The sequence below is a fragment of the Oncorhynchus nerka genome, unplaced genomic scaffold (assembly GCF_034236695.1).
Source record: "Oncorhynchus nerka isolate Pitt River unplaced genomic scaffold, Oner_Uvic_2.0 unplaced_scaffold_419___fragment_1, whole genome shotgun sequence".
In the NCBI taxonomy this organism is placed as follows: domain Eukaryota; kingdom Metazoa; phylum Chordata; class Actinopteri; order Salmoniformes; family Salmonidae; genus Oncorhynchus; species Oncorhynchus nerka.
In genome coordinates, this window is record NW_027040424.1 from 113959 (window position 1) to 140725 (window position 26767).

The 26767-nt window shown below is 44.0% G+C and overlaps 1 protein-coding gene, 1 long non-coding RNA gene and 2 other non-coding genes across 4 annotated transcripts in view; 1 reads left to right on the plus strand and 3 right to left on the minus strand.

Moving 5' to 3' along the window:
• Positions 1-710: 710 nt before the first annotated feature.
• On the minus strand, positions 711-4740 carry LOC115119839 (uncharacterized). The gene is made up of 3 exons (XR_003862041.2): positions 4166-4740; positions 2213-2387; positions 711-2125 (listed from the first exon to the last, which is right to left on the minus strand). It is a non-coding gene; the product is annotated as an uncharacterized LOC115119839 (long non-coding RNA).
• A 4626-nt stretch (positions 4741-9366) lies between these two features.
• LOC115119842 (U6 spliceosomal RNA) lies at positions 9367-9478 on the plus strand. Its single transcript, XR_003862043.2, has one exon. It is a non-coding gene; the product is annotated as a U6 spliceosomal RNA (small nuclear RNA).
• Positions 9479-10608: 1130 nt separating this feature from the next.
• LOC115119843 (U6 spliceosomal RNA) lies at positions 10609-10717 on the minus strand. The gene has a single exon (XR_003862044.1). It is a non-coding gene; the product is annotated as a U6 spliceosomal RNA (small nuclear RNA).
• Positions 10718-24332: 13615 nt separating this feature from the next.
• Positions 24333-26767, minus strand: part of LOC115119841 (transmembrane protein 151B-like) — a 32046-nt gene continuing 29611 nt past the window's right edge. Inside the window, exons 7-8 of the mRNA XM_065016814.1 lie at positions 25939-26078; positions 24333-25755 (exon numbers count right to left, since the gene is read on the minus strand). Coding sequence (XP_064872886.1) covers positions 24534-25755; positions 25939-26078 — 1362 coding nt within the window. The 3' untranslated portion in view covers positions 24333-24533. The remainder of the gene's footprint in view (positions 25756-25938; positions 26079-26767) is intronic.

The window sequence follows — 26767 nt, forward strand, 5'->3', positions numbered from 1 at the left end:
TAGATGTCCGAGCCATATGTAAACAATAAGTAGATGTCCTAACCGACTTGCCAAAGTTAACAATACATTTGTGGAGTGGTTGAAATACTAGTTTTAAAGACTTCAACCTAAGTGGATGTTAACTAGTTTTAAAGACTTCAACCTCAGTGGATGTTAACTAGTTTTAATGACTCCAACCTGAGTGGATGTAAACTAGTTTTAATGACTCCAACCTCAGTGTATGTAAACTAGTTTTAAAGACTTCAACCTAAGTGTATGTAAACTAGTTTTAAAGACTTCAACCTAAGTGTATGTAAACTAGTTTTAAAGACTTCAACCTAAGTGCATGTTAAGTTTTAATGGATGTAAACTAGTTTTAATGAAACCTGAGTGGATGTAAACTAGTTTTAATGACAACCTAGTGTATGTAAACTAGTTTTAAAGACTTCAACCTAAGTGGATGTAAACTAGTTTTAAAGACTTCAACCTAAGTGCATGTTAACTTCCCACTTCTTATACAGTATATATATATATATATATATATATATATATATCCAGTTGAAGTTGGAAGTTTACATACACCTTAGCCAAATACATTTAATCTCAGTTTTTCACAATTCCTGACATTTAATCCTAGTAACAATTCCCTGTTTTAGGTCAGTGAGGATCACCACCTTATTTTAAGAGTGTGAAACGTCAGAATAATAGTAGAGAGAATGATTTATTTCAGCTTTTATTTCTTTCATCACATTCCCAGTAGGTCAGAAGTTTACATACACTCAATTAGTATTTGGTAGCATTGCCTTTAAATTGTTTAACTGGACTCTACAGTCATGCTAACCTATAGGTACCGCTGGATTCTACAAACAGATAGAACTGCTCTGGCCCCCCAATGGTGGAACAAACTCCCTCACGACGCCAGGACAGCGGAGTCAATCGCCACCTTCCGGAGACACCTGAAACCCCACCTCTTTCAGGAATACCTAGGATAGGATAAAGTAATCCTTCTCACCCCCCCTTAAAAGATTTAGATGCACTATTGTAAAGTGGCTGTTCCACTGGATGTCTTAAGGTGAACGCACCAATTTGTAAGTCGCTCTGGATAAGAGCGTCTGCTAAATTACTTAAATGTAAATGTAAAATGTAGAACTGAGGGATCTGTGTCTATATATATTGATGTCCTAGCCCTATATACATTAATTATAGATGTCCTAGCCCTAAATATATATATTTATATATAATGTCCTAGCCTACCTCTTTCAGGTAATACATTCAATTCAGTATTAGCCTTATATTATATTATAGCCTTATATATATGTTAATTAATGATGGATTATGTCTAATAAGCTTCTAATTTATAGCTTCTGTCTCTTACGTAATACCCAAGCGCCTGAGCTCCTCCGCTCGCCTCCCCTTTAAAAAACGCTCCTTAGCTCTTGGTCCCATGCAGGAAAAACTAGAATAGCTTTTTGGGGTACTATTATTTTATTTTTTGCATTTCTTCGCGGGTTCCTTCTTTTCTGCCGAATGTTACATCCAGCAGCCAATAGAACTCGAATGTTACATCCAGCAGCCAATAGAACTCAAATGTTACATCCAGCAGCCAATAGAACTCGAATGTTACATCCAGCAGCCAATAGAACTCGAATGTTACATCCAGCAGCCAATAGAACTCGAATGTTACATCCAGCAGCCAATAGAACTCGAATGTTACATCCAGCAGCCAATAGAACTCGCGGGTTTGAAAGAAGCGCGAATGACCGATGACGGTAGACTATAGCAGTTATTTATTCAGACCCATAAACATTCAATCTCCGTGAAGAGAATTGAGGGCCTATATAGCAAGCATAATAACTGCTTATGAAGAATAAAGTCTATTGTTTAGGGACAGAAGATAGATAGCGTTAGAGAACAGGAGACATTTTTTACATTTTAACTGCTAAGTTCACCATCCCGAGTGTCTGTCGGAGCTGTGTTATCCAGCCGTTCTTATTTTCTCACTCTCCTTCTCTCCCCTCCTTTCCCTTTAGAGTGTCTTGCTGAGTTTGCGGTGCATTCGATCACTGGCCTCCATCTGAGCCTGGCTGTCCAGCAGTTGTTCTAGCTGTCTTCTCATCTGAGCCATGTCCAGCTGGGTGGCTTGACACTGTTAAATCAATCAATCAAAAATCAATCAATCAACCAAACGTCAGTCAGTCTACCTAAATAATCTACGCATCCAGCCATACCTCACCTGTTCTCTCAAGCACGCCGACTCCTCCCGCAGTGCGGCGGCGGCCACAGCTAGCTGCTCACTACGCTCCCGACACTGGGACTGCATCTTAACTGCGTCGGTTAAGAGGGACTCGACGCTCACTGCTACGGATTCACACTGGTCCTTTGACATGGTGGTGATGGTGATGGGTGGTCTATATAGGTGGAGAGAGGGACAGATGGGAGGGATTTAGAGACTGGTCCTTTGACATGGTGATGGGTGGTCTATATAGGTGGGGAGATGGAAGGAAGGAGAGAGAAAGTAGAAGCATTTGTGTCTGAAAAGCTTTAAAATGTACATCTGTCTTAACACTCCTCTCTCTAAACACTGGACACTCACTCAAACACTGGAGGGCTGGGCCCCGTACGGCCAGAGGTTAGCCGGGCATCTGAAGATTACAGGGGCTTGGCTCTCACCACCGAGACCCTGGCATAACAACCAGGCCAGACCGTGTGCATGTTTGCCTGCCTGTCTGTCTGCGTGTGTGAGTATCGTGATGCAGATAGAGACATAGACAGCCGGGCCACCCCCTATAACCTGTGTGCAAACAAGGTCAAGGTGTGTGTGAGTGGAACTCTACAAACAGTCATGCTAACCTATAGGTACCGCGGGACTCTACAGTCACGCTAACCTATAGGTACCGCTGGACTCTACAGTCACGCTAACCTATAGGTACCGCTGGACTCTACAGTCACGCTAACCTATAGGTACCGCTGGACTCTACAGTCACGCTAACCTATAGGTACCGCGGGACTCTACGATCACGCTAACCTATAGGTACCGCTGGACTCTACAGTCACGCTAACCTATAGGTACCGCTAACGATCACGCTAACCTATAGGTACCGCTGGACTCTACAGTCACGCTAACCTATAGGTACCGCTGGACTCTACAGTCACGCTAACCTATAGGTACCGCTGGACTCTACAGTCACGCTAACCTATAGGTACCGCGGGACTCTACGATCACGCTAACCTATAGGTACCGCTGGACTCTACAGTCACGCTAACCTATAGGTACCGCGGGACTCTACGATCACGCTAACCTATAGGTACCGCTGGACTCTACAGTCACGCTAACCTATAGGTACCGCGGACTCTACAGATCACGCTAACCTATAGGTACCGCTGGACTCTACAGTCACGCTAACCTATAGGTACCGCGGGACTCTACGATCACGCTAACCTATAGGTACCGCTGGACTCTACAGTCACGCTAACCTATAGGTACCGCTGGACTCTACAGTCACGCTAACCTATAGGTACCGCTGGACTCTACAGTCACGCTAACCTATAGGTACCGCTGGACTCTACAGTCACGCTAACCTATAGGTACCGCTGGACTCTACAGTCACGCTAACCTATAGGTACCGCTGGACTCTACAGTCACGCTAACCTATAGGTACCGCTGGACTCTACAGTCACGCTAACCTATAGGTACCGCTGGACTCTACAGTCACGCTAACCTATAGGTACCGCTGGACTCTACAGTCACGCTAACCTATAGGTACCGCTGGACTCTACAGTCACGCTAACCTATAGGTACCGCTGGACTCTACAGTCACGCTAACCTATAGGTACCGCTGGACTCTACAGTCACGCTAACCTATAGGTACTGCTGGACTCTACAAACAGATAGAACTGAGTGATCTGTGTCTACAAGTGGCCTGAAAGAGGATTTACTCCTGGTTAATCTACCCTTCATCCTCCCTCTCTCTATCTCTTATTCTCTCTCTCCCTGCTGGCTTTTTCTGGGCTTTCAAACACACGTCAGGTGTACAACAAATAACGACATTAACATTCGAAATGAATTTAAACAGTGAAGTGAACAGCAGCATTCAGTCACACTACAGCCTTTTGTAGGCTATTTGTCCATGAGTTCCATTGCAATTAACAAGACTTGTCTGCAATATTTGACAACATTAAACCTTACCAAAGAACGGCAGGTGCCTGTTCAATACGGAGCACCTTGTTCAGGTAGGTAGATCCTCAGCTAGATGTATTATCCCGTGTTCTGGCGGCGCAGGTTCAAATCAACAGCATCTCTTCCCTCCTCTCCCCTCAACAACGTGTCGTCTTCCCTCTCTCCCTCGAATTATGCTGGAGCACGCGCGACAATTAATACGATGAGAGGGAGAGCGAGAGAGAGCGAGTTATTAGCCTACATATGAGTTTATAGGACGATGCAAGTATAGATGTAATATTTATACTGTAAATAAAGAATAATGAGTGACACTGACTGCAGACTGACCAGAATATAAACATCCAACGTTGTTGTAAAAACTATTGGTCGCTAAATCTGGAGAGACCATGTAAAAAAAAAATGTTCTGTTCTATTCAAAATCAAATTTATTTATATAGCCCTTCGTACATCAGCTGATATCTCAAAGTGCTGTACAGAAACCCAGCCTAAAACCCCAAACAGCAAGCAATGCAGTTTGGGGTTTTGCTAGGAAAAACTCCCTAGAAAGGCCAAAACCTATTCATCCTGGATATTACTTCTACTACTGGTCATTACCATCCTGAATATTACTTCTACTACTGGTCATTACTATCCTGGATATTACTTATACTACTGGTCATTACCATCCTGGATATTACTTCTACTACTGGTCATTACCATCCTGAATATTACTTCTACTACTGGTTATTACCATCCTGGATATTACTTCTACTACTGGTCATTACCATCCTGATTATTACTTCTACTACTGGTCATTATCCTCCTGGATATTACTTCTACTACTGGTCATTACCATCCTGGATATTACTTCTACTACTGGTCATTACCATCCTGAATATTACTTCTGCTACTGGTCATTACCATCCTGGATATTACTTCTACTACTGGTCATTACCATCCTGAATATTACTTCTACTACTGGTCATTACCATCCTGAATATTACTTCTACTACTGGTCATTACCATCCTGAATATTACTTCTACTACTGGTCATTACCATCCTGAATATTACTTCTAGTACTGGTCATTACCATCCTGGATATTACTTCTACTACTGGTCATTACCATCCTGAATATTACTTCTACTACTGGTCATTACCATCCTGGATATTACTTCTACTACTGGTCATTACCATCCTGAATATTACTTCTAGTACTGGTCATTACCATCCTGGATATTACTTCTACTACTGGTCATTACCATCCTGAATATTACTTCTACTACTGGTCATTACCATCCTGGATATTACTTATACTACTGGTCATTACCATCCTGAATATTACTTCTAGTACTGGTCATTACCATCCTGGATATTACTTCTACTACTGGTCATTACCATCCTGAATATTACTTCTACTACTGGTCATTACCATCCTGAATATTACTTCTACTACTGGTCATTACCATCCTGAATATTACTTCTACTACTGGTCATTACCATCCTGGATATTACTTCTACTACTGGTCATTACCATCCTGGATATTACTTCTACTACTGGTCATTACCATCCTGGATATTACTTCTACTACTGGTCATTACCATCCTGAATATTACTTCTACTACTGGTCATTACCATCCTGGATATTACTTCTACTACTGGTCATTACCATCCTGAATATTACTTCTACTACTGGTCATTACCATCCTGGATATTACTTCTACTACTGGTCATTACCATCCTGAATATTACTTCTACTACTGGTCATTACCATCCTGGATATTACTTCTACTACTGGTCATTACCATCCTGAATATTACTTCTACTGGTCATTACCATCCTGGATATTACTTCTACAACTGGTCATTACCATCCTGAATATTACTTCTACTACTGGTCATTACCATCCTGGATATTACTTCTACTACTGGTCATTACCATCCTGAATATTACTTCTACTACTGGTCATTACCATCCTGAATATTACTTCTACTACTGGTCATTACCATCCTGAATATTACTTCTACTACTGGTCATTACTATCCTGGATATTACTTATACTACTGGTCATTACCATCCTGGATATTACTTCTACTACTGGTCATTACCATCCTGAATATTACTTCTACTACTGGTTATTACCATCCTGGATATTACTTCTACTACTGGTCATTACCATCCTGATTATTACTTCTACTACTGGTCATTATCCTCCTGGATATTACTTCTACTACTGGTCATTACCATCCTGGATATTACTTCTACTACTGGTCATTACCATCCTGAATATTACTTCTGCTACTGGTCATTACCATCCTGGATATTACTTCTACTACTGGTCATTACCATCCTGAATATTACTTCTACTACTGGTCATTACCATCCTGAATATTACTTCTACTACTGGTCATTACCATCCTGAATATTACTTCTACTACTGGTCATTACCATCCTGAATATTACTTCTAGTACTGGTCATTACCATCCTGGATATTACTTCTACTACTGGTCATTACCATCCTGAATATTACTTCTACTACTGGTCATTACCATCCTGGATATTACTTCTACTACTGGTCATTACCATCCTGAATATTACTTCTAGTACTGGTCATTACCATCCTGGATATTACTTCTACTACTGGTCATTACCATCCTGAATATTACTTCTACTACTGGTCATTACCATCCTGGATATTACTTATACTACTGGTCATTACCATCCTGAATATTACTTCTAGTACTGGTCATTACCATCCTGGATATTACTTCTACTACTGGTCATTACCATCCTGAATATTACTTCTACTACTGGTCATTACCATCCTGAATATTACTTCTACTACTGGTCATTACCATCCTGAATATTACTTCTACTACTGGTCATTACCATCCTGGATATTACTTCTACTACTGGTCATTACCATCCTGGATATTATTACTTCTACTACTGGTCATTACCATCCTGGATATTACTTCTACTACTGGTCATTACCATCCTGAATATTACTTCTACTACTGGTCATTACCATCCTGGATATTACTTCTACTACTGGTCATTACCATCCTGAATATTACTTCTACTACTGGTCATTACCATCCTGGATATTACTTCTACTACTGGTCATTACCATCCTGGATATTACTTCTACTACTGGTCATTACCATCCTGGATATGACTTCTACTACTGGTCATTACCATCCTGGATATTACTTCTACTACTGGTCATTACCATCCTGAATATTACTTCTACTACTGGTCATTACCATCCTGGATATTACTTCTACAACTGGTCATTACCATCCTGAATATTACTTCTACTACTGGTCATTACCATCCTGGATATTACTTCTACTACTGGTCATTACCATCCTGAATATTACTTCTACTACTGGTCATTACCATCCTGAATATTACTTCTACTACTGGTCATTACCATCCTGGATATTACTTCTACTACTGGTCATTACCATCCTGAATATTACTTCTACTACTGGTCATTACCATCCTGAATATTACTTCTACTACTGGTCATTACCATCCTGAATATTACTTCTGCTACTGGTCATTACCATCCTGAATATTACTTCTACTACTGGTCATTACCATCCTGAATATTACTTCTACTACTGGTCATTACCATCCTGGATATTACTTCTACTACTGGTCATTACCATCCTGAATATTACTTCTACTACTGGTCATTACCATCCTGAATATTACTTCTACTACTGGTCATTACCATCCTGAATATTACTTCTGCTACTGGTCATTACCATCCTGGATATTACTTCTGCTACTGGTCATTACCATCCTGGATATTACTTCTACTACTGGTCATTACCATCCTGGATATTACTTCTACTACTGGTCATTACCATCCTGGATATTACTTCTACTACTGGTCATTACCATCCTGGATATTACTTCTACTACTGGTCATTACCATCCTGGATATTACTTCTACTACTGGTCATTACCATCCTGGATATTACTTCTGCCTTATTCCTTACTGCTGTAATCGTAAAGTGCAAACAATCTTTATGAGACCTATCTATTTTGGAGTCTTGTCAGAGTTTCTGCTTTCAACATTGTCTTCGAATATATTAGTCAGGGAAATATGGTAGGTGTGTTTAAAATATATATATATATGTTTTTATTGTTTAACCTGTTAGGCCAGTGGAGAATACGTTCCCATTTACAAATGCGACCTGGCCAGGTCCTGACTTACAACTGCCACCTATTTGTGGGGGGAGATAGAGACGCACGCTGTCGAAAAATAGGAATAAATCCCACATTGAGGCTTAAATGCCTCGGTTTAGGATTTTTATTGGTTTATTTCTACCTTTTTCTTCTCCAGTATTCTGATTTTGTTACCTACATACCTGGAACAGATGCTATTTAGGTTTACAGGACATTTTAAACAGTGCAGACTGCCTCTTATTTCTTGTTTTATTTGAACATGGTTGTATTTTGTTCTAAATTGTAGGACTGTGACGTCAAACGTGACAAATTCATAACATTTCTCTGGCAAGGTGTTTCGTTGGTTCAATGGAACAGCTCTTATCAGCCCTCTGCACCGCGCCCCCAAGTCTTATTTGAGGTGAATGGAGCGCCATCTGGTGGAGGAAAGTAGTACTGCATCAGCGGACGTCAAAGAGGACCAGCTTTAAATTAAAACAAATCCAAGATGGCGACTTGTGTGAGTGTTGAGCACAAATTTATTTTGGTTTAGTTTCCCCTCTTGTTGGTAAGATTTTATGCTGTTTTAAAAATGTGAAAGTTCAACATACACACACTAAGCCCAAGTCCTCTCAGCTCTGAGTAGAAGTGATTACTAGATACAGATTTCGGCCCAGTTTAGTTTCTACTAGCATAGCAAAGACTGATGAGGGAGGAGAGGAGGAGGAAACCACACAAGTCACAGCACGGCCCCGCTACTCTCCATAACCCCCAGCCTGCCCTGCTGCTCGGTAAAAGGCAACTGTTAGCAGTTTTTAGATGGTACATCAGAGAGCTCTGTGTGTATAGAGTTGTGTTGATTGTTTTAAGCATATTTGAGTCTTATCAGGGTGTTTCCAGAGTATAACCGGGAATGAGACGGCTAATCAAAACTGGGCCTACAAATTATGTCTGTTAGACTGACTATTTGTGCTAGCTTCGGCAGCACGGGAATGAGACGGCTAATCAAAACTGGGCCTACAAATTATGTCTGTTAGACTGACTATTTGTGCTAGCTTCGGCAGCACATATACTAAAATTGGAATGATACAGAGAAGATTAGCATGGCTCCTTGTGCAAAGAAAGATGACACGCAAAATCGTGAAGCGTTCCCAATTTTGTCCCTCTTCTCTTGGGTGTAGTTTTGTCTTTTTCAGACCTTGTTAAACTTTGTTTACTGTATTCATTGTGTGGTAGAGAAAGCAGGCACTTCGTGTGGCTGTTGGATACCTCTAGGATTTAGCAAATTCAAGCGGGGTATTTTCTACCAAGGATGAACATATTTGTTGACCCGGTATGGAATCCTGAACCGGCTGCTGTATTTAGCCTTGAATCGTTGTTTTTTTAAAAATTATCTTACCGTGAGAACCTGTCACCACTTTTTGTCAAGTCGCTCCCCCTCGCCAGGAGTCGAACTTGTAGAAGGGTTGTCTAAATGTATTTAAGCCTAAACACCACAGGAGTTTCATCTTGTTTATGGGTGATTTTGAGACTACGGGCCACTTCTATGTCTCCGAGTCAATTTGGGGGTTTTGATTCAAAGTTAATATTCTTTAATATTATCTACAATTACCCCAGACTTTAACACCAATTATTTATAGCTACTTTTCAGATGCATTTTATACCTAAATGTCACTGTTTTGCCCTTGTCCCTGACCCAGACTTTTGAGCTTCTACTATGTTTTTCTATGAAATAACATTTAAATCATGTGTAATTGGTATCTACTAGAGAAAGAATCGATTAAATAAAAGATATCAATATTTATTATGAGTATGCCCTTTATATTGTTTACACAAAATATACCTTTAGTTTGGTAGTGGTGTTATTTCAACCACTGAGGACAAATACCTAAATTTAATGAAGTTTTCAAGAAAATGTTAATTTAGTTACCATGGAATCATTGTGACACCTAGGCTTAAACACATTTAGACAAACCTTCTTACAAGTAAATACAGCAGCCGGTTCAGGATTCCATACCGGGTCGACAAATATGTTCATCCTTGGTAGAAAATACCCCCCTTGAATTTGCTAAATGCTGGTGGCACAAGCTCCACTCGTGAACAATATCCTGTCAATAGGGACACAGCTGTCTGACTTTGTGTTTAGTTCAGCAGTGCTGTTACCCAACATGACCACTAGAGGTAGCCAACAGCCACGCGAAGTGCCTGCTTTCTCTACCACACAATGAATACAGTAAACAAAGTTTAATAAAGTCTGAAAAAGACTAAACTACACCCAAGAGAAGAGGGACAAAATTGGGAACGCTTCACGATTTTTGCGTGTCATCTTTGCACAAGGAGCCATGCTAATCTTCTCTGTATCATTCCAATTTTAGTATATGTGCTGCCGAAGCTAGCACAAATAGTCAATCTTAACATACATCATTTCTAGGACCAGTCTTGATTAGCCGTCTCATTCCCGGTTATACTCTGGAAACACCCTGATAAGACTCAAATATGCTTAAAACAATCAACACAACTCTATACACACAGAGCTCTCTGATGTACCATCTAAAAGCTGCTAACAGTTGCATAAAATCTTACCAACAAGAGGGGAAACTAAACCAAAATAAATTTGTGCTCAACACTCACACAAAGTCGCCATCTTGGATTTGTTTTAATTTAAAGCTGGTCCTCTTTGACGTCCGCTGATGCAGTACTACTTTCCTCCACCAGATGGCGCTCCATTTACCTCAAATAAGACTTGGGGGCGCGGTGCAGAGGGCTGATAAGAGCTGTTCCATTGAACCAACGAAACACCTTGCCAGAGAAATGTTATGAATTTGTCACGTTTGACGTCACAGTCCTACAATTTAGAACAAAATACAACCATGTTCAAATAAAACAAGAAATAAGAGGCAGTCTGCACTGTTTAAAATGTCCTGTAAACCTAAATAGCATCTGTTCCAGGTATGTAGGTAACAAAATCAGAATACTGGAGAAGAAAAAGGTAGAAATAAACCAATAAAAATCCTAAACCGAGGCATTTAAGCCTCAATTTGGGATTTATTCCTATTTTTAGACAGCGTGCGTGTCTCTATCTCCCCCCACAAATAGGTGGCAGTTGTAAGTCAGGACCTGGCCAGGTCGCATTTGTAAATGAGAACGTATTCTCCACTGGCCTAATAGGTTAAATAATAAAAACATATATATCTTTTTTTAAACACACCTACCATGTTTCCCTGACTAATATATTCGAAGACAATGTTGAAAGCAGAAACTCTGACAAGACTCCAAAATAGATAGGTCTCATAAAGATTGTTTGCACTTTACGATTACAGCAGAAGCTGTCTAATCTAGCTAGTCTGAAGGGAGATGCCACAGATGGGTAATTATGGCTTTTTCAACAACAATAGCAAGCAAGCCCTGTCTCAGGTCAGGTAGGATCACCACTTTATTTTAAGAATGTGACATGTCAGAATAATAGTAGAGAGAATGATTTATTTCAGCTTTTATTTCTTTCATCATATTCCCAGTGGGTCAGAAGTTTACATGCACTCAATTAGTATTTGGTAGCATTGCCTTTAAATTGTTTAACTTAGGTCAAATGCTTCGGGTAGCCTTCCACAAGCTTCCCACAATAAGTTGGGTGAATTTTGGCCCATTCCTCCTGACAGAGCTGGTGTAACTGAGTCAGGTTTGTAGGCCTCCTTGCTCGCACATTCTTTTATAGGATTGAGGTCAGGGCTTTGTGATGGCCAATCCAATACCTTGACTTTGTTTTCCTTAAGCCATTTTACCACAACTTTGGAAGTTTGCTTGGGGTCATTGTCCATTTGGAAGACCCATTTGCGACCAAGCTTTAACTTCCTGACTGATGTCTTGAGATGTTGCTTCAATATACCCACATAATTTTCCTACCTCATGATGCCATCTATTTTGTGAAGTGCACCAGTCCCTCCTGCAGCAAAGCACCCCCACAACATGATGCTGCCACCCCCGTGCTTCACGGTTGGGATGGTGTTCTTTGGCTTGCAAGCCTCCCCCTTTCTCCCTCCAAACATAACGATGGTCATTATGGCCGAACAGTTCTATTTTTGTTTCATCAGACCAGAGGACATTTTTCCACAAAAGTACGAACTTTGTCCCCATGTGTAGTTGCAAACCGTAGTCTGGCTTTATTATGGCGGTTTTGGGGCAGTGGCTTCTTCCTTGCTGAGCGGCCTTTCAGGTTATGTCGATATAGGACTTGTTTTACTGCGGATATAGATACTTTTGTGCCTGTTTCCTCCAATATCTTTACAAGGTCCTTTGCTGTTGTTCTGGGATTGATTAGCATTTTTCGCACAAAATTACATTCATCTCTAGGAGACAGAACACATCTCCTTCCTGAACGGTATGACGTTTGCGTGGTCCCATGGTGTTTATACTTGCGTACTATTGTTTGTACAGATGAACGTGGTACCTTCAGGCGTTTGGAAATTGCTCCCAAGGAAGAACCAGACTCGTGGAGGTCTACAATTTTTTTCTGAGGTGTTGGCTGATTTCTTTAGATTTTCCCATGAATGCAAGCAAAGAGGAACTGAGTTTGATGGTTGGCCTTGAAATACATCCATAGGAACACCTTCAATTGACTCAAATTATGTCAATTAGCCTATCAGAAGCTTCTAAAGCCATGACATAATTTTCTGGAATTTTCCAAGCTGTTTAAAGGCACAGTCATCCTAGTGTATGTAAACTTCTGACCCACTGGAATTGTGATACAGTGAATTATAAGGGAAATAATCTGTCTGTAAACAATTGTTGGGAAAATGACTTGTGTCGTGTACAAAGTAGATGTCCTAACTGACTTGCCAAAACTATAGTTTGTTAACAAGAAATTTGTGGAGTGGTTGAAAAACGAGTTTTAATGACTCCAACCTAAGTGTATGTACACTTACGAGTTCAACTGTACATTCATGCTCACACACATTGACTCTGTACCGTAATACCCTGTATATAGCCTCCACATTGACTCTGTACCGTAACACCCTGTATATAGCCTCCACATTGACTCGGTACCGGTTCCCCCTGTATATAGCCTCCACATTGACTCTGTACTGGTACCCCCTGTATATAGCCTCCACATTGACTCTGTACCGGTACCCCCTGTATATAGCCTCCACACTGACTCTGTACCGGTTCCCCCTGTATATAGCCTCCACATTGACTCGGTACCGGTTCCCCCTGTATATAGCCTCCACACTGACTCTGTACCGATTCCCCCTGTATATAGCCTCCACACTGACTCTGTACCAGTACCCCCCCTGTATATAGCCTCCACATTGACTCTGTACCGGTACCCCCTGTATATAGCCTCCACATTGACTCTGTACCGTAATACCCTGTATATAGCCTCCACATTGACTCTGTACCGGTACCCCCTGTATATAGCCTCCACATTGACTCTGTACCGGTTCCCCCTGTATATAGCCTCCACATTGACTCTGTACTGGTACCCCCTGTATATAGCCTCCACATTGACTCTGTACCGGTACCCCCTGTATATAGCCTCCACATTGACTCTGTACCGGTACCCCCTGTATATAGCCTCCACACTGACTCTGTACCAGTACCCCCCTGTATATAGCCTCCACATTGACTCTGTACTGATACCCCCTGTATATAGCCTCCACATTGACTCTGTACCGTAATACCCTGTATATAGCCTCCACATTGACTCTGTACCGTAATACCCTGTATATAGCCTCCACATTGACTCTGTACCGTAATACCCTGTATATAGCCTCCACACTGATGTATGTAGCCTCGTTATTGTTATTCTTATTGTGTTACTTTTTATTTTAATCTACTTGGTAAATATTTTCTTCTTCTTGAACTGCACTGTTGGTTAATGGCTTGTAAGTAAGCATTTCAAATCATCAAATCAAATCACATTTATTTATATAGCCCTTCGTACATCAGCTGATATCTCAAAGTGCTGTACAGAAACCCAGCCTAAAACCCCAAACAGCAAGCAATGCAGGTGTAGAAGCATGGTGGCTAGGAAAAACTCCCTAGAAAGGCCAAAACCTAGGAAGAAACCTAGAGAGGAACCAGGCTATGAGGGATGGGCCAGTCCTCTTCTGGCTGTGCCGGGTGGAGATTATAACAGAACATGGCCAAGATGTTCAAATGTTCATAAATGACCAGCATGGTCGAATAATAATAAGGCAGAACAGTTGAAACTGGAGCAGCAGCACGGCCAGGTGGACTGAGGACAGCAAGGAGTCATCATGTCAGGTAGTCCTGAGGCATGGTCCTAGGGCTCAGGTCCTCCGAGAGAGAGAAAGAAAGAGAGAAAGAGAGAATTAGAGAGAGCACACCTAAATTCACACAGGACACCGAATAGGACAGGAGAAGTACTCCAGATATAACAAACTGACCCTAGCCCCCCGACACATAAACTACTGCAGCATAAATACTGGAGGCTGAGACAGGAGGGGTCACATTTCACTGTGAAGTCTACACTTGTTGTGTTTGGCGCATGTGACTAATACAGTTTGATTGATGTGTGAATAACCACAAGGCAAAGCAATTATATCCTGGTATGTCAAGCAGGTTGACTTTATTATTGGTAACAATCATCGTTATCAGCTGTACCACCAACATCGTTGTCATCACCAACATCGTTGTCATCACCAACATCGTTGTCATCACCAACATCGTTGACATCACCGACATCGTTGACATCACCGACATCGTTGTCATCACCAACATCGTTGACATCACAAACATCGTTGACATCACCAACATCGTTGACATCACCAACATCGTTGACATCACCGACATCGTTGACATCACCAACATCGTTGACATCACCAACATCGTTGACATCACCAACATCGTTGTCATCACCAACATCGTTGACATCACCAACATCGTTGTCATCACCAACATCGTTGTCATCACCAACATCGTTGTCATCACCAACATCGTTAACATCACCACATCACCGACATCGTTGACATCGTTATCAGCAGTACCACCAACATCATCAACATCAGAGGTATAGTAGCATAATCATGAAATTACATTTATTATCAGAAATATATAGAAGAGCTTTAGTTTGTGTGAATATAAGTGTTGATACCGTTGGGTATTAAAGTAAATACTGTATTGTAGTGTTGGACCATCCATTCATTCCATAGGAAAAGCTGCTGCTGGCGATTTAATTTCAGCCATTTTATCTTACCTAGATCAGTAGTAACCTGATGTCTCGTGAGTCATGAAAGACAGTTACCCAAACCGACTAGCTGGTCAGCACACACAAGATTTGGTTTGGAGATTAGTGGAAACCAACCTGGTCAAAATAATCTTAAAATCTGGAAAAATCTTAACCATCCTGAATATTACTTCTACTACTGGTCATTACCATCCTGGATATTACTTCTACTACTGGTCATTACCATCCTGAATATTACTTCTACTACTGGTCATTACCATCCTGAATATTACTTCTACTACTGGTCATTACCATCCTGAATATTACTTCTACTACTGGTCATTACCATCCTGAATATTACTTCTACTACTGGTCATTACCATCCTGAATATTACTTCTACTACTGGTCATTACCATCCTGAATATTACTTCTACAACTGGTCATTACCATCCTGAATATTACTTCTACTACTGGTTATTACCATCCTGAATATTACTTCTACTACTGGTCATTACCATCCTGAATATTACTTCTACTACTGGTCATTACCATCCTGAATATTACTTCTACTACTGGTCATTACCATCCTGAATATTACTTCTACTACTGGTCATTACCATCCTGAATATTACTTCTACTACTGGTCATTTTAAAATACAGATGATAATTTGTCTGTTACCTGTATTCTAGGATGGTAATGACCAGAAGTAGAAGTAATATTCAGGATGGTAATGACCAGAAGTAGAAGTAATATTCAGGATGGTAATGACCAGTAGTAGAAGTAATATTCAGGATGGTAATGACCAGTAGTAGAAGTAATATTCAGGATGGTAATGACCAGTAGTAGAAGTAATATTCAGGATAGTAATGACCAGTAGTAGTAGTAATAACAGCACTATCATTAATAGTATCCTATATAGATCAGAATAATAACAGTTTACATATCAGGAGGAATAGTTTTTTGACTTGGTGCTTTTTAGGGTCTGACATGGTGCCCAAACTCTTTCAGCCATAACTGCAAATGGCCCCTTTTTCTCCCCTCAGAACTGACACACCTCGGTGTCATCCTGGCTAACACATCCTCATGTTTAGACAAAATAGTGTGGTGGACAGCAGTGGACTGTTACAATGACTGGAACCCATCAGAGACATTACAAAGACCAGGTCAATGGTACCCTAAACCCTATTCCTCATGTACCCTATTCCCTAGAACCCTATTCCCTAGAACCCTATTCACTAGAACCCTATTCCTCATGTAGCCTATTCCCTAGAACCCTATTCCTTATGTACCCTATTCCCTATAACCCTATTCCTCATGTACCCTATTCCCTAGAACCCTATTCCTCATGTACCCTATTCCCTAGAACCCTATTCCTCAAGTACCCTATTCCCTAGAACCCTATTCCCCGTGTACCCTATTCCCTAGAACCCTATTCCTCATGTAGCCTATTCCCTAGAACCCTATTCCTCATGTACCCTATTCCCTAGAACCCTATTCCTCATGTACCCTATTCCCTAGAACCCTATTCCCCGTGTACCCTATTCCCTAGAACCCTATTCCTCATGTAGCCTATTCCCTAGAACCCTATTCCTCATGTAGCCTATTCCCTAGATGAGGAATACAGATGTTGCATCTTAATTTGAGCCAGTTTGCTACAACAGGAAAATAAACCTTGTGGATTATAATTAATGGACATTTTTTAAAAGGGTTGATAAAACATTTTCGTAAGGGAAAAATCAAGTCTTAAATGTAAAAGTGTAAATTAGAAAGTTCAGAAGCCTTGGGAACAGGGTGCCACCCTGGCCAGAAAATAGTGACCTGTTTGTCTAGGGAACAGGGTGCCACCCTGGCCAGAAAGTAGTGACCTGTTTGTCTAGGGAATAGGGTGCCACCCTGGCCAGAAAGTAGTGACCTGTTTGTCTAGGGAACAGGGTGCCACCCTGGCCAGAAAGTAGTGACCTGTTTGTCTAGGGAATAGGGTGCCACCCTGGCCAGAAAGTAGTGACCTGTTTGTCTAGGGAATAGGGTGCCACCCTGGCCAGAAAGTAGTGACCTGTTTGTCTAGGGAACAGGGTGCCACCCTGGCCAGAAAGTAGTGACCTGTTTGTCTAGGGAATAGGGTGCCACCCTGGCCAGAAAGTAGTGACCTGTTTGTCTAGGGAATAGGGTGCCACCCTGGCCAGAAAGTAGTGACCTGTTTGTCTAGGGAACAGGGTGCCACCCTGGCCAGAAAGTAGTGACCTGTTTGTCTAGGGAATAGGGTGCCACCCTGGCCAGAAAGTAGTGACCTGTTTGTCTAGGGAATAGGGTGCCACCCTGGCCAGAAAGTAGTGACCTGTTTGTCTAGGGAATAGGGTGCCACCCTGGCCAGAAAGTAGTGACCTGTTTGTCTAGGGAATAGGGTGCCACCCTGGCCAGAAAGTAGTGACCTGTTTGTCTAGGGAATAGGGTGCCACCCTGGCCAGAAAGTAGTGACCTGTTTGTCTAGGGAATAGGGTGCCACCCTGGCCAGAAAGTAGTGACCTGTTTGTCTAGGGAACAGGGTGCCACCCTGGCCAGAAAGTAGTGACCTGTTTGTCTAGGGAATAGGGTGCCACCCTGGGTGCCACCCTGGGAATAGGGTGCCACCCTGGCCAGTAGTGACCTGTTTGTCTAGGGAATAGGGTGCCACCCTGGCCAGAAAGTAGTGACCTGTTTGTCTAGGGAATAGGGTGCCACCCTGGCCAGAAAGTAGTGACCTGTTTGTCTAGGGAATAGGGTGCCACCCTGGCCAGAAAGTAGTGACCTGTTTGTCTAGGGAATAGGGTGCCACCCTGGCCAGAAAGTAGTGACCTGTTTGTCTAGGGAATAGGGTGCCACCCTGGCCAGAAAGTAGTGACCTGTTTGTCTAGGGAATAGGGTGCCACCCTGGCCAGAAAGTAGTGACCTGTTTGTCTAGGGAATAGGGTGCCACCCTGGCCAGAAAGTAGTGACCTGTTTGTCTAGGGAATAGGGTGCCACCCTGGCCAGAAAGTAGTGACCTGTTTGTCTAGGGAATAGGGTGCCACCCTGGCCAGAAAGTAGTGACCTGTTTGTCTAGGGAATAGGGTGCCACCCTGGCCAGAAAGTAGTGACCTGTTTGTCTAGGGAATAGGGTGCCACCCTGGCCAGAAAGTAGTGACCTGTTTGTCTAGGGAACAGGGTGCCACCCTGGCCAGAAAGTAGTGACCTGTTTGTCTAGGGAATAGGGTGCCACCCTGGCCAGAAAGTAGTGACCTGTTTGTCTAGGGAATAGGGTGCCACCTTGGCCAGAAACCTGTTTGTCTAGGGAATAGGGTGCCACCCTGGCCAGAAACCTGTTTGTCTAGGGAATAGGGTGCCACCCTGGCCAGAAACCTGTTTGTCTAGGGAATAGGGTGCCACCCTGGCCAGAAACCTGTTTGTCTAGGGAATAGGGTGCCACCCTGGCCAGAAAGTAGTGACCTGTTTGTCTAGGGAATAGGGTGCCACCCTGGCCAGAAAGTAGTGACCTGTTTGTCTAGGGAATAGGGTGCCACCCTGGCCAGAAAGTAGTGACCTGTTTGTCTAGGGAATAGGGTGCCACCCTGGCCAGAAACCTGTTTGTCTAGGGAATAGGGTGCCACCCTGGCCAGAAACCTGTTTGTCTAGGGAATAGGGTGCCACCCTGGCCAGAAACCTGTTTGTCTAGGGAATAGGGTGCCACCCTGGCCAGAAACCTGTTTGTCTAGGGAATAGGGTGCCACCCTGGCCAGAAAGTAGTGACCTGTTTGTCTAGGGAATAGGGTGCCACCTTGGCCAGAAACCTGTTTGTCTAGGGAATAGGGTGCCACCCTGGCCAGAAACCTGTTTGTCTAGGGAATAGGGTGCCACCCTGGCCAGAAACCTGTTTGTCTAGGGAATAGGGTGCCACCCTGGCCAGAAACCTGTTTGTCTAGGGAATAGGGTGCCACCCTGGCCAGAAAGTAGTGACCTGTATGTCTAGGGAATAGGGTGCCACCCTGGCCAGAAAGTAGTGACCTGTTTGTCTAGGGAATAGGGTGCCACCCTGGCCAGAAAGTAGTGACCTGTTTGTCTAGGGAATAGGGTGCCACCCTGGCCAGAAACCTGTTTGTCTAGGGAATAGGGTGCCACCCTGGCCAGAAACCTGTTTGTCTAGGGAATAGGGTGCCACCCTGGCCAGAAACCTGTTTGTCTAGGGAATAGGGTGCCACCCTGGCCAGAAACCTGTTTGTCTAGGGAATAGGGTGCCACCCTGGCCAGAAACCTGTTTGTCTAGGGAATAGGGTGCCACCCTGGCCAGAAACCTGTTTGTCTAGGGAATAGGGTGCCACCCTGGCCAGAAAGTAGTGACCTGTTTGTCTAGGGAACAGGGTGCCACCCTGGCCAGAAAGTAGTGACCTGTTTGTCTAGGGAATAGGGTGCCACCCTGGCCAGAAAGTAGTGACCTGTTTGTCTAGGGAATAGGGTGCCACCCTGGCCAGAAAGTAGTGACCTGTTTGTCTAGGGAATAGGGTGTGATTCGAAGATCGTCTTCCATCATAGTAATAATATAATTGTCAACCTGTCAACATTCGTACTGCAACACAAAGACATTCTGACAGCGTAGCGATGACATCACAGCGACAAAATGGAACCAATGTTGCCTGCACACGTACGTGGCGACCAGTGTCCGTGGCGACCAGTGTACGTGGCGACCAGTGTGCGTGGCGACCAGTGTGCGTGGCGACCAGTGTACGTGGCGACCAGTGTGCGTGGCGACCAGTGTACGTGGCGACCAGTGTGCGTGGCGACCAGTGTGCGTGGCGACAAGTGTGCTTGGCGACCAGTGTACGTGGCGACCAGTGTGCGTGGCGACCAGTGTGCGTGGCGACCAGTGTGATTTATCTTGCCACTGTTCTCAGAAAAAGACAGAGACGACACCAAAGCAAAGGCTCAGTGTGTGTGAGCAAGGACCACACCGCTGAAAAAACCCCCAGGTCATCCTCTGTTTGTGGTCAAGTTTGTCATTTAGTAGAATGTAATTCTCTCTCCCTCGTTGGCTACACATTGGTGGGGCTAGGATCACAGCCCGCGCACCAGGACCACCTCAGATCGTCATAGAAACCACGAGGATCCAGTAATCCAACCATACATACCGTTGATTACTGCCAGAGAGAGAGAGAGAGAGAGAGAGAGAGAGAGAGAGAGAGAGAGAGAGAGAGAGAGAGAGAGACAGAGACAGAGAGACAGAGAGAGAAAGAGAGAGAGAGAGAGAGAGAGAGAGACAGAGAGAGAGAGAGCCCAGTTCCTCACCTCGAACTCTGGGTAGATACAGACAGCGGAGTGAGTGATGGTGCCCTATTCCCAATGTAGTGCCCTACTTTTGACCAGGGCCACATACCAAATAAAGGGCAGTATGCATACACATAGGGCTGTCCCATAAAGCCTCTGGTCAAAAGTAGTGCACTACTCAGGAAATAGGGTGTAATGTGAGACGCCAAGCAGGCAGACAGTGATAACAAGGCTATAGGAGGTCAGAGAGGAAGGATCAGATATCCTCCATTTTGTTTTGCTGCGCTGGGTTGTTGGCTGTGGGTCCAGTGTGATGGAAAATAGATAGCCTCCTATCTGTAGAGGTGACTGTGAACACACACACACACACACACACACACACACACACAGTTTATAGAAGAACTGGTTCATGATGGCACTCTCAGATGATTGGATGCTCAGTGTCCATGTCTATCCATAGCATGTTGAGCTGTTTCCAGAATGTTCCATCTAACTCCTCTCCTTCAATTGGTGGAGAACGGAACTCTCGTTCTCCGTCCGTTCCGTGGAAGACGAGATTAAAAAGAGGAATACACACATGCTCTGTTTTTGTCTTTCATCGCCAGCCTCCTGTCTTTTCTTTGCCCTCCTCTTCTCCTCTGTCTCAAAAGAGCAGATCCTAAATGGTGGCGTCCGATGTCCCGTCGCTGAAGGCGACATCCCGTACCCCCGCAAACATATTTACCAGCCCTCTTGTTTACCAATTTCAGAGAAACTTTTCCGGTCACTAAAATATGGAACAGGGTCCCATTTGGGAAACAGCCATCTTTTTATACAATCACCTACTCCTACAGTATCTGTCTCCTACAGTATCTGTCTCCTACAGTGTCTGTCTCCTACAGTGTCTGTCTCCTACAGTATCTGTCTCCTACAGTGTCTGTCTCCTACAGTGTCTGTCTCCTACAGTGTCTGCCTCCTACAGTGTCTGTCTCCTACAGTGTCTGCCTCCTACAGTATCTGTCTCCTACAGTGTCTGTCTCCTACAGTGTCTGTCTCCTACAGTGTCTGCCTCCTACAGTGTCTGTCTCCTACAGTATCTGTCTCCTACAGTGTCTGTCTCCTACAGTATCTGTCTCCTACAGTGTCTGTCTCCTACAGTGTCTGTCTCCTACAGTGTCTGTCTCCTACAGTGTCTGCCTCCTACAGTGTCTGTCTCCTACAGTGTCTGTCTCCTACAGTGTCTGCCTCCTACAGTGTCTGTCTCCTACAGTGTCTGTCTCCTACAGTGTCTGCCTCCTACAGTGTCTGTCTCCTACAGTGTCTGCCTCCTACAGTGTCTGTCTCCTACAGTATCTGTCTCCTACAGTGTCTGTCTCCTACAGTGTCTGTCTCCTACAGTGTCTGTCTCCTACAGTGTCTGCCTCCTACAGTGTCTGTCTCCTACAGTGTCTGCCTCCTACAGTATCTGTCTCCTACAGTGTCTGTCTCCTACAGTGTCTGTCTCCTACAGTGTCTGCCTCCTACAGTATCTGTCTCCTACAGTGTCTGTCTCCTACAGTATCTGTCTCCTACAGTGTCTGTCTCCTACAGTGTCTGTCTCCTACAGTGTCTGCCCCCTACAGTGTCTGCCTCCTACAGTGTCTGTCTCCTACAGTGTCTGCCTCCTACAGTGTCTGTCTCCTACAGTATCTGTCTCCTACAGTATCTGCCTCATACAGTGTCTGCCTCCTACAGGGTCATTGAAATCTGTAAAACAACATACTCAGACAATATCCTTGCATAGATATTGTATCTGGAAAACATTCCAATATTCAGTCTACTACCCTCCATTTAAAACCTCTCTCTCTCTCTCTCTGTCATATTATCAGACCTCTCTCTCTCTCTGCATATTATCAGACCTCTCTATCTCTCTGTCATATTATCAGACCTCTCTATCTCTCTCTCTGTCATATTATCAGACCTCTCTCTCTCTCTCTGTCATATTATCAGACCTCTCTCTCTCTGTCATATTATCAGACCTCTCTATCTCTGTCATATTATCAGACCTCTCTATCTCTCTCTCTGTCATATTATCAGACCTCTCTCTATCTCTCTCTCTGTCATATTATCAGACCTCTCTCTCTCTCTCTCTGTCATATTATCAGACCTCTCTATCTCTCTCTCTGTCATATTATCAGACCTCTCTCTATCTCTCTCTCTGTCATATTATCAGACCTCTCTCTCTCTCTCTCTGTCATATTATCAGACCTCTCTCTCTCTGTCATATTATCAGACCTCTCTCTCTCTCTCTCTGTCATATTATCAGACCTCTCTATCTCTGTCATATTATCAGACCTCTCTATCTCTATCTCTGTCATATTATCAGACCTCTCTATCTCTCTCTCTGTCATATTATCAGACCTATCTCTCTCTCTCTCTCTGTCATATTATCAGACCTCTCTCTCTCTGCATATTATCAGACCTCTCTATCTCTCTGTCATATTATCAGACCTCTCTCTCTCTGTCATATTATCAGACCTCTCTATCTCTCTCTCTGTCATATTATCAGACCTCTCTATCTCTGTCATATTATCAGACCTCTCTCTCTCTCTCTCTCTGTCATATTATCAGACCTCTCTATCTCTGTCATATTATCAGACCTCTCTCTCTCTCTCTCTGTCATATTATCAGACCTCTCTCTCTCTGTCATATTATCAGACCTCTCTCTCTCTCTCTGTCATATTATCAGACCTCTCTCTCTCTCTCTGTCATATTATCAGACCTCTCTCTCTCTCTCTCTGTCATATTATCAGACCTCTCTATCTCTGTCATATTATCAGACCTCTCTCTCTCTCTCTCTCTGTCATATTATCAGACCTCTCTATCTCTGTCATATTATCAGACCTCTCTCTCTCTGTCATATTATCAGACCTCTCTATCTCTCTCTCTGTCATATTATCAGACCTCTCTCTCTCTCTGTCATATTATCAGACCTCTCTCTCTCTGTCATATTATCAGACCTCTCTCTCTCTCTCTCTCTGTCATATTATCAGACCTCTCTATCTCTGTCATATTATCAGACCTCTCTCTCTCTGTCATATTATCAGACCTCTCTCTCTCTCTCTGTCATATTATCAGACCTCTCTCTCTCTCTCTGTCATATTATCAGACCTCTCTATCTCTCTCTCTGTCATATTATCAGACCTCTCTCTCTCTGTCATATTATCAGACCTCTCTATCTCTGTCATATTATCAGACCTCTCTCTCTCTGTCATATTATCAGACCTCTCTATCTCTGTCATATTATCAGACCTCTCTCTCTCTCTCTGTCATATTATCAGATCTCTCTCTCTGTCATATTATCAGACCTCTCTATCTCTCTCTCTGTCATATTATCAGACCTCTCTCTATCTCTCTCTCTGTCATATTATCAGACCTCTCTATCTCTGTCATATTATCAGACCTCTCTCTCTCTGTCATATTATCAGACCTCTCTATCTCTGTCATATTATCAGACCTCTCTATCTCTGTCATATTATCAGACCTCTCTCTCTCTGTCATATTATCAGACCTCTCTATCTCTGTCATATTATCAGACCTCTCTCTCTCTGTCATATTATCAGACCTCTCTATCTCTGTCATATTATCAGACCTCTCTCTCTCTGTCATATTATCAGACCTCTCTCTCTCCAACATCCCCCTCTTTCTTGTCCTGTACTACAATATCCCTTCTTTCCACTGTCAGACTATGGCAATCAATCTATTTCAATTTGATCTCTTATTTAACCCTTTTGTTTTCTGTTAGTTTACTATTATGTCCATCACATCATCTCCACCATGGCAGCTCTCCTCTCCGTGTACGATCAACACCGGGAAGAAAAACGCATCGTGATAAGACGGAGGTCTATCTCTCTCTCCCTCCCTCACCCCCTCATCTACCTCTCCTCCTCCTCCCTCATGCACTGCTTCTTCATCTCTCTCCTCCTCCTCCTCCTGTTCTTCATCCCTCTCTCCTTCCAGAACTCCTCGACTCTCCTCCTCGTCATCCTGACCCTGCCGGGACCCTAACCCCAGTAACACTCCTCCTCCTCCTCCGTCCTCCCCACGTCCTCCTCCCAGTCCTCCCCCCATACTACGAGAGTGAAGCAGACTCGCCGGTCTCGGCCGTGTTCCCCCTAGTCTCCCTAGAGAGAACCCACTACGACTCAACACTAACCTCCCTCCTCCTCCTCCTCCTCCCGCCTGCCCTCCCCCGCCACCCCCTACGCCGTTCACCCTCATCTCAGCCACGGTGCCGTTCAGCAGAGCTTGATTCCCTGTCGGTGCCCTTAGCCTGGACGGTAGGCTGGAGCTGGACGTGGTTCTCCGGCACCGGGGGCAGCTCTGGAGGAGGTAAGCCGAAGAGAAGGCCACTGGGTGGGCCATACCAGCTGGGATGCCCCCCTGGATGGGGTCTGAGCCTGGAGCTCCAGGTGTGGAGGTGGTGGTGTTAGTTTCTCCTGTTCCACTGACTCCTCCATTACTCTCTCTCTCCAAGTCCATGAGAAGAGCTTCGGAATACGAAGGAACCATTTGTTGATTACAGCGAATATGCCACTCCAGCTCCGTCATGTCCACCGTGTTCACCCGCGATATCGCTCTGTAGCTCGACCCTCCGTTGACGCTCCTCTCTCCTCCCGCCGTTCCTCCGTTCTCCGTCACTCCGTCGCCTCCTCCGTCCTCACGGATCGTCTCCTCTCCGAACAGTTTCTCCACGTGGTAGTGTACGTACGCCGTGCGGTACTCCGACACGACCCGGAGCGGCCAGGAGAAGAGGAACACTGAAGCTAGCCAGAAGACCCGGGGTCGGGAATACCACGGTTGCCGGGTTGGGTCCGGGAACGCCAGGATATGCTCCCGGAAATCAACGTTCTTTAGATGCATCCCCTCTCGCGCTTCCATGTAATCATCCAGACCCTCGTTGTCTCCGAAGAAGTGTGCTCGCTGGGTGAGGTATGCAGCCTCCGCACGGGCGCTGGCGAAACTGAAACGGAGGAACAATTGATTCATTGATCGATTCACTGACAGATTGGATTTCATAGCGGTTTTCCAGTAGCACAAACCAGTCTAAAGGTGGGAAACTCAACTCACAAGAAAATTATATTTTTCTGAATGTTCAACAATGCTTTGTAAAAGAATATCTAGAATTCCAAATGTGTGTGTTCACCTGAAACACTTGGTGAAGCGGAGCCTGACAGCTGGATGCTCCTGAAGGCCCTGGAGCTCTTTGGAGACGTCTTTAACCCGGTGACGACCGTAGTCAAACTCAGAGCTGGAGGCGTGGGTGTTAACCCTCTCATGGTACACCTGGTACAGAGAGACAGGTTACAGGGGTAATGTAGAGGGGTTACAGGGGTAATGCAGAGGGGTTACAGAGAGATAGGTTACAGGGGTAATGTAGAGAGGTTACAGGGGTAATGTAGAGGGGTTACAGGGGTAATGCAGAGGGGTTACAGAGAGATAGGTTACAGGGGTAATGTAGAGAGGTTACAGGGGTAATGTAGAGAGGTTACATGGGGTAATGTAGAGGGGTTATAGGGGTAATGTAGAGGGGTTACAGGGGTAATGCAGAGGGGTTACAGAGAGACAGGTTACAGGGGTAATGTAGAGGGGTTACAGGGGTAATGTAGAGGGGTTATAGGGGTAATGTAGAGGGGATACAGGGGTAATGTAGAGGGGTTACAGAGAGACAGGTTACAGGGGTAATGTAGAGGGGTTACAGAGACAGGTTACATGGGTAATGTAGAGGGGTTACAGAGGTAATGTAGAGGGGTTACAGAGAGACAGGTTACAGGGGTAATGTAGAGGGGTTACAGGGGTAATGTAGAGGGGTTACAGAGAGACAGGGGTAATATAGAGGGGTTACAGGGGTAATGCAGTGGGGTTACAGGGGTAATGTAAAGGGGTTACAGAGAGACAGGTTACAGGGGTAATGCAGTGGGGTTACAGGGGTAATGTAGAGGAGTTACAGAGAGACAGGTTACAGGGGTAATGTA